Source organism: Dipodomys ordii, unplaced genomic scaffold, assembly GCF_000151885.1.
Source record: "Dipodomys ordii isolate 6190 unplaced genomic scaffold, Dord_2.0 Scaffold19, whole genome shotgun sequence".
Taxonomy (NCBI): domain Eukaryota; kingdom Metazoa; phylum Chordata; class Mammalia; order Rodentia; family Heteromyidae; genus Dipodomys; species Dipodomys ordii.
In genome coordinates this window covers 11,316,347-11,333,946 of record NW_012267235.1, presented here as the reverse complement: position 1 = coordinate 11,333,946, position 17,600 = coordinate 11,316,347, and the positions used below count along the sequence as shown (strand labels likewise).

Genomic DNA, 17,600 nt, shown 5'->3' with positions numbered 1-17,600 from the left:
GGGGGTTACCTCAGGGGAACAAACCTTACACCAGGAATGTGGCTCAGTGGTAGAGTGCTTGCCAAGCATGCATGAAGCCCTGGATTCTGTTCCTCAGTACCACAAAAGCAGAAAAAGCCAGAAGTGGCATTGTGGCTCAAGTGGTAGAGTACTAGCCTTGAGCAAAAGAAGCCCAGCGACAATGCCCAGGCCCTGAGTTCATGCCCCAGGACTAGCAAAACACAAAACCAAAAAACTCAGGAACAATGCCCAAGCCCCAGAATTCAAGTCCCAGGACTGGCACACACACACACACACACACACACACACACACACACACAGAGCAGGGTTCCACCTATCTATGAGAATTTTCCTGTAGTTCATGTTTCTTTTCTTCTTGGATGAGCCAAACAGGTTAATGTATAGGTTTTACTTTTAAATATATGAATATAAAATAAGTCTGAACTAGTTGGAAGAATGTTGTCAATTTAAAGAATGTTCTAATTATGAGATCAGAGATAAGTTAAATAAAAGGAAGATAGGAGACTTGAACTAACAGTAATTAGACCCAAATCTGGCTCAGGGAAAAGAAGTGATCTGAATCAGGTCTGCACAGCAGCCAGGTGCTTTGGCTCATGCTTGTAATCCTAGCTACTCAAAAAGCTGAGCTCTAAGCTAGATGCTACCAGTGGCTTGTGCCTGTAATCCTAGCTACTCAGGAGGCTGAGATCTGAGGATCGTAGTTCAAAGCCAGCCCAAGTGATTATGTAATCACCTAATATCAATTAAAGAAAAAAAAAGTGAGAGAAGGGATAGGTTAAGAGAGATGAGTGACAATGTTATCAAGACGCTTTGTACTTATATACTGTTTTGTAGAATGGGAACTTCTTTGAACAACTACTTAAAGATAATAATTTTTTTAAATGATTTTTTAAAAAAAGCCAGCCCAAGCAAGAAAGTCTGTGAGACTCTTATCTCAAATAAACCACTCAGAAAACTGGAAGTGGCACTGTGGCTCAAGAGGTAGAGCACTAGCCTTGAACTGAAGAGCTGAGGGACAGAACCCAGGCCCAGAGCCCAGGGCCAGAGTTCAAGCCCCATGACCAACAAAAAAAAAAAAAAAAAAGCTGAGCTCTAGAGGCTCTTGGTGTGAAGCCACTCTGGGAAGAAAAGGCAAGAGACCCCATCTGTGATCAACCAATAAAACACTGGACTAGAGACATTGCTCAAGTAGTAGAATGTAAGGCTGAAATTAAGCCCTAGAAAAAGGTAGGAAGGAAGGGAAGGGAGGGAGAGAGGGAGGATGAGAAGGGAAGAGAAGAGAAGGGAAGAGAAGAGAAGAGAAGAGGAAAGATTTCTTTTTCAAAAAGAAAAAAATACACTGGGCTCCAGTAGCTCATGCCTATAATCTTAACTACTCAGGAGGCTGAGATCTGAGGATTGTGGTTCAAAGCCAGCCACCCCCCCCCCCCCCCCCCCCCCCCCCCCCCGCCAAAAAAAAATCCATGAGACTCTTATCTTCAATTAGCCACCAAAAAAACAAAAAGGACAGAAGTGGAGTTGTGACTCAAGTGGTAGAGTACTAGCCTTGATCAAAAAAAAAAAATCTCAGGAACAGCAACCAGGTCCTGAGTTCAAGCCCCAGGACTGGTACACATGCACCTTTGCATGAGTGCACACACACACACACACACACACACACACACACACACACACACAATCCAAGAGAGATTTTCTGTTACTACCTTAACCTAGAAATCTCCCTTGGCCTCATTACCATGAACCGCCTGACACAAGGGACCTCCCAGAGTAATGCAACATGGAGGTCATAACATCATCTGAGAAATATTCTTGTCAAAAATGTGCAACACTTACATATTCCTTCCAGTTAAAAAACAAACAAAAAGAAACAGAGGACACAGATGCAATATCAATGACACCATGAGAAAGTAATTAGACACATTTTGGAGGGAAGAAATTCCATAGAACGAGTCTAGGCTCCACGTAAGTCCATGTCATATGAACTTATGAAGCAGGGGTGAAGGGGCTGAGAATGTGTCTTAGTGGTAGAGTGCTTGCCTTGCATGCATGAAGCCCTGAATTTGATTCCTCAGCACCACATACACAGAAAAAGGCAGAAGTGGCTCTGTGGCTCAAGTGGTAGAGTGGTAGCCTTGAGCTACCATTAAAGGACAGTACCCAGGCCCTGAGCCCCAAGACTGGCAAAAAAAAAAAGCAGGGGTGAAGAAATGGTGGTCTAAGTTTAAAAAGACTTGCTGGCCAGGCGCCGGTGGCTCATGCCTATAATCCTAGCTACTCTGGAGGCTGAGATCTGAGAATCGAGGTTCAAAGCCAGCCTGGGCAGGAAAGTCCATGAGACTCTTATCTCCAATAAACTACTATAAAACCAGAACTGGCACTGTGGCTCAAGTGGTAGAGCACTCCCCTTGAGCTGAAGAGTGCAGGGACAGCACCCAAGCCCCACAACCGACAAAAAAAAAAAGACTTGCTGGTGGCAAATGTTCTTACCTGTAATCCTAGCTACTCAGGAGGCTGAGATCTGAGGATTGAGATTTGAGGCCATCCTAAGCAGAAAAGTCTAGGAGACCCTCTCTATATTAGCCAGCAAAAAGCCTGACAAGAAGCATGCCTTGAATGGTAGAAAGCCAAGCAAGAGCAAGGCCAGGAGTTCAAGCCCTTGAATAAATGAGAGACTTTAGAGCTGAAACAAATGTAAGATACCACACGGTCCTTGATTGGCTCTTCTGTCTATTGACAGGACTATAATATCTTAAATCGATTAAAAGAAAACTAGGCAAGTAGGGAAATCTGAATATGGTCTAAATGTGAGGGTGACAGTAGAGATAACTGGCAATTTTGTTAGGTATAGGTTTAAGGGTATAGCTAAATGGTACAATACTTGCCTAACCTATTTGGCCCAGATTTGATCTCCAATGATAGACAGACAGAGCTTTAAAACATATGACACCCAATGTCTCACACCTATAATCCTAGCTACTCAGAAGGCTGAGGCTTGAGGATCAAAGTCAGCTAGTTCAGGAAAGTTTGTGAGATTCTTTTTTTTTTCGGGTCCGATCATGGGACCTGAACTCTGGGCCTGGGCGCTATCCCTCAGCTCTTCAGCTCAAGGCTAGTGCTCTACCACTTGAGCCACAGCGCCACTTCTGGCTTTTTTCTTTTTGCTTATGTGGTGCTGAGGAATCGAACCCAGGGCCTCAGCAAAAAAAGCAAGCCCCCCACCACTGAGCCACCTTCCCAGCCCAAGTTTGTGAGATTCTTATGTCTAATTAACCAGCAAAAAAGCAGGAAGTGGAGGTATGGCTCAAGTGGTAGCGCACCAACCTTGAACAGAAAAGGCTAAGGGACAGCACTCAGGCACTAAATTCAAGCCTCAGTCCAGGCACAAAGAAGGAAAGAAAGAAAAGGAAGGAAGGAAGGGAGGGAGGGAGGGAGGGAGGGAAAGAAAAAGAAAGAAGGAAAGAAGGAAGGAAGGAAAGAAAGAAAGAGAGAGAGAAAGAAGGGAGGGAGGGAGGGAAGAAAGGAAGGAGGGAAGGAAGGAAGGAAAGGAGGAAGGGATGGAGGGAGGGAGGATCATTCAAGCCCTATATCCCAGGGCAGACTGTAAAAGCACTTCTATGTGGAGGTGAGTTGAGGACACTACCCTCCTCCCTGGGTCTCCCCAGCAACTCCATCCATAGCCTGCAGAAGCATAAAGTCAGTTGAAAGCCACATTTCTGCTGAGATAATCCCAGGCTAGGATTAGGAGAACTGGACATTTGAACCGTTGGCAACTGAGCAAGGGACAGAAGTTGTTCTATAAAGGGGTGATCTATAATTTTTATGTGGCTGGTCTTTTTTTTTTTTTGTCAGTCATGGGGTTTGAACTCTGGGCCTAGGCGCTGTCCCTCAGCTCTTCAGCTCAAGGCTAGCGCTCTACCACTTGAGCCACTGCACCACTTCTGGTTTTCTGGTAGTTTATGGGAGATAAGAGTCTCACATCCTTTCTTGCCCCAGCTGGCTTTGAACCACAGTCCTCAGATCTCAGCCTCCTGAGTAGCCAGGATTACAGGCGAGAGCCACCAGTACCCGGCGTTATGTGGCTGGTCTTAAGGACAAGTTAGATGCCAAAAAGAATTCCTTCAGAGTTGGGGGATTTGGGATTTCTGAGGACAAACAGAACAGCTCCTTCCTTTAGGAAAAGGTGGAGGGATAGAAAGTGCTAGAACCAAAAAGTTGCCAGAGGCCTGGAGCTAAGGGAAGACCAAAGAAAGGGGTATGATCTAGAGTATTTGCCTGCCTGGCACTGTGGTTAGGCACAGAGGCTAGTGTTGGGGTTATTAGTGACAAGTATATATTAGAAGTCAGATAGCAGCCAATGGTTGTGGTCACAGGAAAGATGTGGTGGTTGGAGAGACCACCTGGCAGGACAAGGTACAAGAGGGTATAAGAATGGGTTCTAAAATCCTTTGAAATCAAAGATGGCTCCTACCATGTACTGCACATTGCCTAGCAGCTGACGTGAACTGATGAACTTGTGGAAAGGTGTAGACAAGAGACACACAGTTGAAAAGCAAGGATGATGGGAACAGTTAAAAGTGGCCTTGAATATTGTCTATGAACCCTTCTTTGTGCCTAGTTCCTCAGCTGTCAAGTGGGAAAATAATAGTATGGACTTTAATAAATAAGAATTAGAGGGCTAGGAAGGTGGCTCACGTAGAGTGCTTGCCTCGCATGCATGAGGCCCTGGGTTTGATTCCTCAGCACCACATAAGCAGAAAAAGCTGGAATGGCACTGTGGCTCAAGTGGTAGAGCGCTAGCCTTGAGCTGAAAGAAGAAGAAGGAGGAGGAGGAGGAGGAGGAGCAGGAGGAGGAGGAGGAGGAAGAATTGGAGGCGCCAGTGGCTATCACTTGTAATCTTACTCAGGACACTGAGATCTAAGGATTGCAGTTCAAAGCCAGCCCAGGCAGGAAAGTCCATGAGACTCTTATCTCCAATTAACCACCAGGAAACTGATAGTGGAGCTGTGGCTCAAAGTGCAAGAGCACTATCCTTGAGCAAAAGAGCTCAGGGACAACTTGTCAGTCTCTGAGTTCAAGCCCCACAACCAACACACATACACACACACACACACACACACACACACACACACACACAATTGAACCAGGAGCCAGTAGCTCATACCTGTAATCCTAGCTACTTGGGAGGCTGAGATCTGAGAATCATGGCTCCAAGGCAGCTAGGGAAGAAAAAATTTTGAGACTCCTATCTCCAGTTAATGAGCAAAAATCCAGAAGTAGAAGTGTAGCTCAAGTGGTAGAGTGCAAGCCTTGAGCAAAAAAGCTCAGGGACAGCACACAGCCTCTTAGTTCAAGCCCCAATACTAGCATGAAGAGAAAACAAAATGATTGATGGAGTGAAGGGAGGAAGCCAGAGTAAGAACTGGATTATGGGGGGGGGGGGTAACCTGGGGAGGCTGAGAATGTAGCTTAGTAGCAAAATGCCTAGCATGCATGAAGCCCTGGGTTCCATTCCTCAGTACCACATAAACAGAAAAAGCCAGAAGTGGCACTGTGGCTCAAGTGGTAGAGTGCTAGCTTTGAGCAAAAAGAAGCTCAGGGACAGTGCCCCCTGAGTTCAAGCCCTAAACTGACAAAAAATAAAATAAAAATGCCAGGGAGAGACATTTGAATCATTTTCACCTGAATAAGGACATTAGTTGGCTCCATAAAGGGGTGACATAAGTTTTATGTAGCTGGTCTGCGTTTTTATGTAGCTGGTACCTGAGTTCTTCCGGCCCAGGAACGCCTGAGTGAAAATCTCGCTGACCCAGGCCTGCAACTCAGAGTCCTGCTGCACGGATTCATCGCTGGGGTAATAGTAGCCCACGATTTCTGAGACAAAGCTGCAGGAGAAAGATGCTGGTTCTTCTCCAGTAACCTGGGCCCAGGCCTGACGGGACACCAAGACCTCTACCTTGAAGAGGCACTAAGAGTTCTGAGAGGGGGTGTCTGTGAAGATACCCCCCCCAAGATCTGGCTGGAACTCAGTGCTCAGACTTCCTCTAAGTCCCTTCTGCTTGATCCAAGAGATTCTAGACTCAGCTTCTGCACATAAGTTTAAGGGGACAAGGCACAGGAGGTCTGCTTCATGCTGTGTCCTCCTCTCTCCATTCATCACCCAGGAGGAGGGAGCCTCTGTCATTCTGAGCTATTGGAAAAGCCCTGGTCCTCTGACTCCTCTGGACACCACCACCCCACCCACCACCCACCCCCATCACACTTGCCTTCCTCTGCTGTATTCAAGACACCCAGCCAGGTTCTAGCTCGCATCCATTTCACAGAGCACTGCAACACCAATTCCTATCCTCGGAAACTTCCTATACTGGAGACAGCCCCTGAGTTCCTCCGGGAAGGGTGGGCCCTAAATCCCTCAACTGTCATATGCACAAAGCTTCAGGCTTCCCTAAGGCCAGGAAGATCCTGATAGACTGGAGGGGCTGCAGATCCTGCCCAGCACCTTTCAATGGCTGCCCAGATCTTTAGGCCGTCGTCTCGGTAATAGTAGTTGGGGATATTCAGGACGCCACGAGCCCGTAGACTATCCGGAAGGCAGAAATGAGTGTAGGTGAAGTGGGCCAGACCTGTGCTCATGAGGTAGATGAGGCCACGCCTTCCGATGGATGTGACCTGTGGGCACAGCACAGAGGGGCTCGCCTATTCCCTGTCCCAGAGCCTAAGGAGCTTCCTGGGACTAAGGACTCAGAGGAGGGAAGATCTCACACGGTTTAACCAAGTGGTCTACCACCCCGTTAAATACTCATATGAGCCTGTCTGATCGGAGAGCTCGGGTTGAGAGTCTACCGCTACATGCCTAGGAGGTTCTGAGATCTTTGAAACCTCTAAGAATGACCTAGGAGTGGTAGTCCATGTGTGTAATCTCAGCACTCAGAAGGCTGAAACAGGAAAAATCTCCACCTAAGCCCTATAGTGAGTTCCAGATCACCTGAACTAAACGTGGAGAGACCTTGTCTCAAATAAATAAAAGACCTGAAAGCTGAAAAGGGAGAGTCTGGCCTCAGGCAGGACCAGCTGAGGGTATTGCTTGGGGCTGGGGCTGCTCAGCCAGTAGACCCTTGACAGGAGGGATTTGCAGATGGGATTGGCTGGTGGGGGATCAGAATTTAAGGGCGGGGCAAATTGGAAGACAGGAACTGCGGAGCCTGCAGAGTTTGTGGGAGGGGCCACGCATAGGCAGGGGCGGGGCCTAATAGAGGGGCGGGGCCATCAGATCTTGGGGGTGGGGCCAAACACGCTCAGGGGCGGGGCTAGGGGCCGAGGCGGGAAGGCTTGCACCTTGTCCACCAAGCCTTCTGGGTTGAGCAGCGTGGCCCTCGCGATGGTGTTCACTTGCAGCGTGTAGCGCGTGTGGGGAAGCAGGAGCTGCGAGCAGAATGAGATCACTTGAGCCGACTGTCACAGAAGGCCCCGCCTCCTTCGGTCCCCGTCCCGGGGTCACACAGACCTTGTAGATTGGATGGCAAAGCGGCAGCTGACGCAGCGTGGCCATGGAGAAGGCCTCGCACAACAAATGCGTGCACAGAAAGTGCGTGTTGTTTTCGTGCACCAAGAACTCAGAGTTGCGTACCCACGTCTTGGCCAGCAGCCAGTCCCACTCGGAGTCCGTGGGCAAAAAGATGGGGTTATCCGGACCAGGGTTCTGGCAGAGCTGAGCGTCAAGATGTCAAAATGGCTTGCCTGCCCGTCCCCCCCCCACGCCGCCCTAGGCCCCCCCCCCGTCCCGCCTCCAGGCTCACCTGGATGGCCAAGGGCAGCAGCGCCCCCTGCGGGTTGAGCCACAGCAGGCAGAGCGGGGCGGCCACGTACTGCCGGCGGCCGTTCAGGCAATGGACGGGTGCCTCCGCCAGGATCCAGTAATCAGCTAGGAAAATGTTGCCCTTCTGCAGGAAGGCAGAAACGCAGAGGCTTAGCGCGGCCTCCCCAGTTCACACTCCACTCCGATCTTGGCCTCATGGCCCTCTGCCGCCAGAAGTTGAAGTCCCCAATTTGAGCCCCAGAAATTCTTGGTGCTTGGACTAATGCCACACATTGGGTACCGCACCCTTCCTAGAATGTCCGGAATGAGGTCCAGATGAGTCTGTTGTGCAACCTTTCACTGGGCCTCTAGTGGCCCAGTGGCCACTCCTCCTCCTCTCCCCCATACCTAGCCCTGCCCACTCTCTCAACTCAAAAGGCATCCTCTTCTTAGATCTGATCTAGTGTATCCAACACAGCAAAATCAACACACAATGAGAACCAATCACAACACCGGCCTCTGGAGAATGGCTGAGGGCTTAGGCAGCCCAGAGAGTCTGAGTCATCAACTATTTCTGCACTGTCAGAGTTCCTTGCCCTTTGTGATCCTTTCTGATGCATCTGACTGACCTCCCATTGGCCTGTCCTACTGCGGCCTTCTTCAGCCTCCACATCTGGGATGGTGGAAGCCCCATCTGAATTTCATCCATACCTGCTTTCCTTGAAAATGCAGAGCTAAACCAGGCATGGTGACAAATACCTGTAATCCCAACTTTTAGGAGGCTGAGGTAGGAGGATCATGAGTATGGGGGCCATCTTGGGCTACATCATGGGGGGGGGGAGCCAGGCACTGGGGCTCACACCTGTAACCCTAGATACTCAGGAGACTGAGATATGAGGATCGCAGTTCAAAGCTAGCCGGGGCAGTAAAATCTGTAAGATTCTTATCTCCAATTAACCCCCAGAAAATTGGAAGTGGCACTGTGGTTGAAAGTGGTTGAGCACTAGCCTTAAGCAATAAAGCTCAGGAACAGTACCCAGGCCCTGAGTTCAAGCTAGACAACGAAGGAAGGCAGGAAGGAAGGAAGGCAGGCAGGCAGGCAGGCAGGAAGGAAGGAAGGAAGGAGAGGGAGAGAGAGAGAGAGAGAGAGAGAGAGAACAAGCCAAGCCAGGTACTGGTGCTTCATGCCTGTAATCCTAGCTACTCAAGAAGCTGAGATCTTAGAATTGTGGTTCAAAGCCAACCCAGGTAGAAAAGTCTATGAGACTCTTATCCCTAATTAACTAGCAAAAGGCCAAAAGGAGCAGTGTGGGTCAAGTGGTAGAGTGCCAGCCTTAAGCAAAAAAGCTAAGGATAGCACCCAGCCCTGAATTTAAGCCCTAGTACTAGCATAAAAAAAAGAAAAGAGAGAGAGAGAGGGAACTGGGTGCCAATGGCTCAAACCTGTAATCTTAGCTACTGGGAGGCAGAGATCTGAGGATCATGGCTCAAAACCAGCCTGGACAGGAAAGTCTGTGAAACTCTTGTTTGCTGAACCTGGGGCTTGCACTCTGAGCCTGAGAGCTATCCCTGAGCTTCTTTTTGCTCACAGTGAACTTTCTACCACTTATACTACAGTGCCACTTCCAGTTCTTTTTTTTGGGGGGGGGGGAGATTCCTGGGGCTTGAACTCAGGACCTGAGCTCTGTCCCTGAGTCTCTCTGTGCTCAAGGCTAGCACTCCACCACTTGAGCCACAGCACCACTTCCAGCTTTTTCTGAGTAGTTTAATGGAGATAAGAATCTCATGGACTTTCCTGCCCAGGCTGGCTTTGAACCACAATCCTCGAGTCTTAGCCTCTTGAGAAGCTGGAATCACAGGCATCAGCCACTGGTGCCCGGTTAGTTCCCAGCTTTTTAGAGGAGTTTATTGGAGATAAGAGAGGTTTATTGAAGAGTGGGAAAGAGGGGGGCAGAGGGATGTGGGAAAGAAAGAGGGATGGAAAGAGAGAGTACCAATGCTTTCCAGAGATCAAGGTCCACAGGCCTTATGCTCTACACACAATGGCAACCCAGCCAATCAAGTCCACAGCTGTGCTCCTCACCCACCTCTAGCTCTGTCTGTAGGCAGGTGTCTGGTCCCAGCAGAGAAGCCACCATGTCATTGGTGACAGGCAGCTTGCTTGGCAAGCTGGAGAGGCAATGGAGCATGACAGGATTGACGCCATTCAGATACTGGTATCCAAAGAAGTAATCCTCACACCAGTGCTCCATGACATACTCTAGGGGACAAGAGAGGGTCTGGAAAGTACTTCCTAGAGCCTTGTCCTGCCCAGCCCTTTGCCCATTTCTGTGACTTGCATTTTCCTCCCAGCCACCTATGAGGTAGGTAAAACCACATGTTCATTTGAATGCTAGACAATGTTGGGTCACTTGCCAATTTAAGTAGCAATCCAGGGATTTGAACCTATGCCATTTTGACCCCAAAGTCCTGAACACCTGGTGATAAGGAGTAGAGAAGTGAGTCCCATGCACCTAATCAGGATCAGGACTCTGTAAATGATCATGAGTCTCTTCTGTGTAAATGATCATGAGTCTCTTCTGTGTAAACAAAGCATGTCTACCTTTACCTCCATAATATTGCCTCCCCCTATCCTCCTAGGAAATGCCTGGATTTCAGAGAGAAAACTGGGACCCAGATGCCACTAGTGAAAACCAAGCCCCTCCCACTTGAATCCCTGAGAGAACTCTCTGCGAGGACTGGACAGGAGCTGGACTCTCAACTCTGAAGGGATTTGAGCAAGAATAAAGACTAGGCAAGTGCTGCCTAGCTCCACCCACCGGAAGTGAAGGTCTTGTGGCACCAGAAGATGTTCCGAATGTCATCCAGCTTCTTCCAGGAGCCCTTGCGGTCTAACAGCCCTCGAATCTTCATGCCCAAAGATCTGATAAGGAGGATAAGATGAGAGTGGGGAGGCTATGGGCTTTGGGGGACCACGAAGCTCCTTCTCTCTGGAGAGACCTGGTAAGGTTATTCTCCAGAGTAGAAACCCCATAGTGGGAAAGTCTTTGTGACTGATGGATGCTCTGCAGAGCCTGGAAGTGCCTGGTTCAAATGCAACCATCCCAAGACGAGTATCTACGTACATGTGCCCCCGGTACAAAACAAACCACTTTCACTGAAGTTTGTTTTTTGTGAGGATAGAGGTATTATTGGTTTGGTCATTTGTTTAGTTTATGCCAAGACTGAGGCTTGAACTCAGGACTTGGGCTCTGACGTCTTAGCCTTTTCCACTCTACCACATGAGCCACACCCCCATTCAAGCCTTTTTTTTTTTTTTTTTTGCTGGCTAATTGTAAGTAAGAGTATCACAGATGGGCTGGGAAGGTGGTTCAGTGGTAGAGCGCTTGCCTTGCATGCCTGAGGCCCTGGGTTCAATTCCTCAGCACCACATAAGCTAAAAGAAAAAAGCCGGAAGTAGCGCTGTGGCTCAAGTAGTAGAGCGCTAGCCTTGAGCTGAAGAGCTGAGGGACAGCTCCCAGGCCCAGAGTTCAGGCCCCATGACCGGACCCAAAAAAAAAAAAAAAAAGAGTATCACAGACTTTCCCTCCCAGGCTGGCTTCAAACCATGATCCTTGGATCTCAAGATTACAGACATGAGCCACTTGGCACCTGGCTTCTCTGGAGTGCCAATATTGTCCCAGACTTTACCTGGCTCCCCGTCTGCCTTCAGTATAAAACTCCATCTGCCAAGCCTAGCTAGTCCATGAAACTCCATCGGCCTAGATGTTCAAGCCCTGCAGCCCTGCCCAGCCCTGACAATGTGTTTTTGTCCTGAAGCCTGAGCCACTTTCAGCTGTTTGCATACTCCCCCAAGCACAGCCACGCCTGATCGCCCACTCCATCCCTCTGGGCCTCTTCCATTTGTTCTTTCCTTCAAGAATTATCCTGAAGCTGGCTGGCAATGACTCCTGCCTGTCAACCTAGTTACTCAGGAGGCTGAGATCTGAAGATCGTGGTTTGAAGCCAGCCCCAGCAGGAAAATCCACGAGGCTCTTATCTACAATTAACCATCAAAAAGCTGGAAGGAGCTGGATGCTGGTAGCTCACACCTGTAATCCTAGCTACTCCGGAGGCTGAGATCTGAGGATCGCAGTTCAAAGCCAGCCTGGGCAGGAATGCCCATGAGACTCCTATCTCCAATTAACCACCAGAAAACCCAAAGTGGAGCTGTGGCTCAAATGGTAGAGTGCTAGCCTTGGGCAAAAGAAGTTCAGGGACAGCATCCAGGCCCTTAGTTCAAGCCTCAGGACTGGCAAAAAGAAAAGAAACAAATACTGCTACTAAAGATTATTAATCAAGAGATTATTTTGTGGCTTGGTGCTATCTCACTTAATTCTCCTAGAAACCAATAATGTAGGGATGAATGTGAGTAAGGAAATCACTTAGAGCGTAAAGGGGAATCAAGGGTACACAGCTAGAAAGCATGGGTTCTGGGATTTAAGCTGAGGTGGTTAGACTTCACTTTCTTAAGGCTTAAAGGCAAATCACCCCTATTTCACTCAATAGGGTCCTGTCAGGAGTCCCTGGGGCCATGTGCTGCCCTGAGAAGAGCAGGGAAGGTAGAGAGACTCAGAGTCAAGAAAGAGAAACTTGAAGGTCTGTGAGAGGGGAGACAGGGAACAGGGCAAGGCACTTGGGAACAGAGGAAAGGTGTTCATCGGGGACCCTGAGCAGGAGAGTAGGGAGGGCAGTGGCCTCACGCAGGGAGGGCATTGAAGATCAGTGAGGCCGTCTTGGTAGCTGAGTAGCGGATGTTTGGCTCCATGTGCAGCAGAGATGGGATATCAATTTTCATGGGCATGCAAGGCAGATACCGATTCCCAGGGCTGGAGACACAGAGGAATAGAAGAACAGATGACAACCAGTCAGTGGAACCTGCATTCTATTCCCCTTAATTCCTCCCCTTGCCTGGCCTCCCCAGAGTCTCCCCTTCACTCCTGCTTTCTCTTCTGCCCTTTCAGCTCCAATCTCCTTACTCCTGTTCTTCTCTGTTAGATTCGCTCAGACCCATCCCTGGTCCCCCTCTGCTCCTGACCCTTGAATGAAGCTATACTTGTTCTAGACCCTGACTCCTCCCAGGCTACTGTATCCCTCCTTCACAGCAGACCCTTGCCATCACTTCCCTCCACCTCCTCACCTGTCACCCTCCTCATCAGTACAAGGCGCTGTCTTGGTCAAGACAAATTTCCTGTCTGACTCCATCTCTTCAAAGCTGCTGACATCCACCATGCGGGGGAAGCCAGGGGCATAGATCTTCCAACTGCCCAGAGAAACAGGTAGAAGTGGAAGGTTAAGGCCAGGCACTGGAGTTCAAGTCTATAATCCTAGCTACTTGGGAGGTAGAGATTGGGATCAAGACCAGTCTAGGCATAAAAGTTCCAGAGGCTCTATCTCAGGCAATGGCTGGACCCAGTAGTATGTGCTTGTCAGCCCCAGTGACACCAGAAAGCACAAGAAGAAAGACTGCAGCCTAAGCTTGCTTGCATGAAGTGAGATTCTCCCTCAGAAATAACCGATGTGGGGCTGGGAATGTGACTTAGTGGTAGAGTGCTTGCCTAGCAGGCAAGAAGCCCTGGGTTCAATTCCTCAGTACCACATAAACAGAAAAATCTGGGAGTGGTGTGTAGAGTGCTAGCCTTGAACAAAAAGAAGCCCAAGGACAGTGCTTAAGCACTGAGTTCAGGCCCCAGGACTGGCAAAACAAAAACAATGTGAGTCAGGACTGGTAACTCATGCCTGTAATCTTAGTTACTCAGGAGATGAGATCTGAGGATCATGGTTCTAAGCCAGTCCAGGCAGGAAAGTCTGTGAGACTCATATTTCCAATTAACTCCCAAAATGCCAGACATAGAACTGTGGCTCAAAAGTAGAGCACTAGCCTTGAGCAAAAAAGCTTAGGGACAGTCCCCAGACTCTGAGTTCAAACTGTAGTATACACACACACACACACACACACACACACACCAATGTGGTCAGGCTAACACCTGTAATCCTAGCTACTTAGGAGGCTGACATATGAGAATCATGGTTCAAAGCCGCCTGCACAGAAAAGTCAGTGAGACACTTACCTTCAACTAACCAACAAAAAGCCAGAAGTCGAGCTGTGGCTTAAATGATATAGTGCCAGCCCTGAGGGGGAAAAAGAAAAGCCAAACAAGGGCTGGGAAGGTGGCTCAGTGGTAGAGCACTTGCCTTGCATGCACGAGGCCCTGGGTTCAATTCCTCAGCACCACATAAGCAAAAAGAAAAAAGCCAGAAGTGGCACTGTGGCTCAAGAACTAGAGCGCTAGCCTTTAGCTGAAGAGCTGAGGGACAGCACCCAGGCCCCACGACCAGACCAAAAAAAAAAAAAAGCCAAACAAGAGTACAAGACTCTGGCACCAAATAAATAAATAAATAAATAAGCAATACAAAAAGGCACTGAAGTGTGGTTCAATTGGTAAAGTACTTATAATGTGAGATCCTGAATTCAATTCCTAGTACTGTTCCTTCCCTACCCCACCCTCCAGAAAAAACAAAAAAGCCTTAGATTTTTGTGTTGTGTGTGCCAGGCCTGGGTCTTGAACTCAGGGCCTAGGTGTTGTCCCTGAGCTCTTCAGCTTAAGGATAGCACTCTACTACTTGAGCCACAGCACCACTTCCAGTTTTCTGGTGGTTAATTGAAGATAAAGAGTCTCATGAGGGCTGGGAAGGTGGCTCAGTGGTAAAGCGCTTGCCTCGAATGCATGAGGCCCTGGGTTTGATTCCTCAGTACCACATAAATAGAAAAAGCCGGAAGTGGTGCTGTGGCTCAAGCGCTAGAACGCTAGCCTTGAGCTGAAGAGCTGCTGAGGGACAATGCCCAAGCCCAGAGTTCAGGCCCCACGACCGACAAAAAAAAAAAAAGTCTCATGGACTTTCCTGCCCAGGCTGGCTTTGAACTGCAATCCTCAGATCTTAGCCTCCTGAGTAGATAGGATTACAGCCATGAGCCACCAGCACCTGGCTGTCCCTGAGGTTTTTGCTCAAGGCTCACACTCTACCACAGCTCTGCTTCTGACTTTTTGGTACTTAATTGGGGATAAGAGTCTATGGACTCTTATGGGCTGCGAAGGTGGCTCAGTAGTAGAGGGCTTGCCTTGCATGCATGAGGTCCTGTGTTCAATTCCTCAGCGCCACATAAGCAGAAAAAGCTGGAAGTGGCACTGTGGCTCAAGTGGTATAGAGTGCTAGCCTTGAACTGAAAAGCTGAGGGACAGCGCCCAGGCCCAGAGTTCAGGCCCCACGACTGGCCAAAAAAAAAGGTCTATGGACTTTCCTGCCAAGGCTGGTTTTGAACCATGATTCTCAAGTCTCAGCCTCCTGAGTAACTAGGATTATAGACATGAGCCACCATTGCCCAGCTCAGATGCTTTTGATTTATAAAATTAACTACAGAAGCCCTAGGTTCAATTCCTTAATATTACATAAACAGGAAAAAGCAGGAAGTGGGGTGTGGCTCAAGTGGTAGAGTGCTAGCTTTGAGCAAAAGAAACTGGGACAGTGCCCAGGCTTTTAGTTCAAGCCCCAGGACTGGATAAAAAGAAAAAAAAATTAATTACAGATTGAAACTTACTTCCTTGTAGGTAACAACAATTGGATTTTCTCCATGAAGGCATTGGACATCAGATCAAGATAGTCACTTCTCTCCCTCTCCCTACCCCCACACACACCTTTCTCTCATTCTAGGAATCAAATCTAGAGCTCTGTGCATGCTAAGTACTAGCTACATCCTCAAACCCCAGGGTAGCATTTGAGAACAACATAAATACTAGGGTCATTTTTTATGTTGAGATTGAGAACTAGGTTATATTCAAAACAGTTGGAGATGGAATAAATATTGGCATAATTCTTGGATTTTTTTTTCCTGATACCAGAGTTTGAACTCAGGCCCTCATACTTCCTAGGTTTGTGCCACTTTAGCCACACCTCCTGATCATTTTGTTGTTGTTGTTTGGGTTTTGGTGTTGGAGATCAAGTGCTCTATCATTGAGTTACAACTACATCCCTAGCCTGGGATAATCGCTGATACTGATATTTGGGGTCCAGACACAGGATCAGTATTAGAAGAGATTGGGTTTAAAAGAGAGTCCTAGCCAAACGTCAGTGGCTCACACCAGTAATCCTAACTACTGAGGATGCTGAGAGGAGGATTGCGGTTCAAAGCCAGCCCGAGCAGGAAAGTTCATGAGACTCTGATCTCCAATAAACTACTCAGAAAAAGCCAGAAGTGGCACTATGGTTCAAGTGGTAGAACACTAGCCTTCAGTAAAAAGGAGCTCAGAGATAGAGCCCAGCCAGGCCCAAAGTTCAAGCCCCAGGACAGAAAAACAAAACAAGTCCTGATCAGAGTTAGTTCCCCAAGGTTGGAACTGAGGCCCGAGGAACAGCCTAAGACTGGGGACAGAACTAAGATGGCAAAAGAAGAAAAGAAGTCCAATTCCACCATCCTCACCGATAGCATTCTTGTCGAGACCGGATTTCCCGTTTCCTGTGCTCCAGAAGGAGAGGAAGAGAGTCGTGGCAAATGGTTCTTGCTGTGGGGAATGAAAATTAACCTTCATATCAATCTCTTTTCAAATAATATCCCTTTGGGCAAATATTGCCTGAACTCTCTAGCCCTTGAGCTTAAACCATATTCATTTCCACTTGAGCTGCCTGAGGGGACCCTCCAAGTCCTTTGTGCATTCACCACAGATTTTGTTGGTGGCTCAGGCCTGAAATCCTGGAGAGTCACAGTTCAAAGACAGCCCTGGGAGAAAAATCCAAGAGACTCTTATCTCCATTAAAAAAAAAAAAAGACATAAGTGAAAGTGTGTCTCCAATGGCAGAGTGCCTTCACTGATCAAAAAAGCTAAGAGACAGCATTAAGACACCAAGTTCAAGCCCCAGTACTGCACACACACACACACACACACACAAAGAAACTCCACAGTGATGATAACAACTGATGAACAACGATGAAAACATATTATATATATATATATATATATATATATATATATATATATATGCCATAACAGAAAAAGCCAGAAGTGGCACTGTGGCTTACATGGTAGAGTGCTAGCCTTGAGCAAAAGAAGCTCAGGAACAATGCTCAGGTCCTGAGTTCAAGCCCCAGGACTGGCATGTACACACAGACAGAAAGAACCAGGTGCTCAGGCCTAGTATCCTTGAAAAGACACTCAAATCAGTAAGAGTTTTTTTTTTTTTTTGTCGGTCATGGGGCTTGAACTCTGGGCCTGGGCGCTGTCCCTCAGCTCTTCAGCTCAAGGCCAGAGCTCTACCACTTGAGCTACAGTGCCACTTCCGGTTTTCTGGTGGTTTATTGGAGATAGGAGTCTCACGGTCTCTCCTGCCCGGGCTGGCTTTGAACCGTGATCCTCAGATCTCAGCCTCCTGAGTAGCTAGGATTACAGGCGTGAGCCAACAGCGCCCGGCTCAGTAAGAGATCTTAACTCACCTCCTAGGGCCTAAAAAAAAGTCAAAGTGAGCAAGGTACCAGTGGTTCATGCCTATAATCCTAGCTATTTGGAGGGCTGAAATCAAAGATGTTAGTTCAAAAGCCAACTCAGGGGCTGGGAAGGTGGCTCAGCGGTAGAGCGCTTGCCTTGCATGCTCGAGGCACTGGGTTCGATTCCTCAGCAAAAAAAAGAACAAATAAATTACTCAGAAATAGCTGGAAATGGTGCTGTGGCTCAAGTGGTAGAGTGCTAGCTTTGAGCA

General features: G+C 48.2%; 1 protein-coding gene across 1 annotated transcript in view; it reads right to left on the bottom strand.

Moving 5' to 3' along the window:
• The window catches only part of Aloxe3 (arachidonate lipoxygenase 3), a 29,053-nt gene that overhangs the window by 9,320 nt on the left and 2,133 nt on the right, over window positions 1-17,600 (bottom strand). Inside the window, exons 3-12 of the mRNA XM_013013213.1 lie at window positions 16,330-16,411; window positions 12,994-13,116; window positions 12,557-12,682; window positions 10,634-10,737; window positions 9,902-10,074; window positions 7,816-7,959; window positions 7,524-7,727; window positions 7,355-7,441; window positions 6,519-6,688; window positions 5,783-5,904 (exon numbers count right to left, since the gene is read on the bottom strand). Of these exons, the coding sequence (XP_012868667.1) occupies window positions 5,783-5,904; window positions 6,519-6,688; window positions 7,355-7,441; window positions 7,524-7,727; window positions 7,816-7,959; window positions 9,902-10,074; window positions 10,634-10,737; window positions 12,557-12,682; window positions 12,994-13,116; window positions 16,330-16,411 (1,335 nt within the window). The remainder of the gene's footprint in view (window positions 1-5,782; window positions 5,905-6,518; window positions 6,689-7,354; window positions 7,442-7,523; window positions 7,728-7,815; window positions 7,960-9,901; window positions 10,075-10,633; window positions 10,738-12,556; window positions 12,683-12,993; window positions 13,117-16,329; window positions 16,412-17,600) is intronic.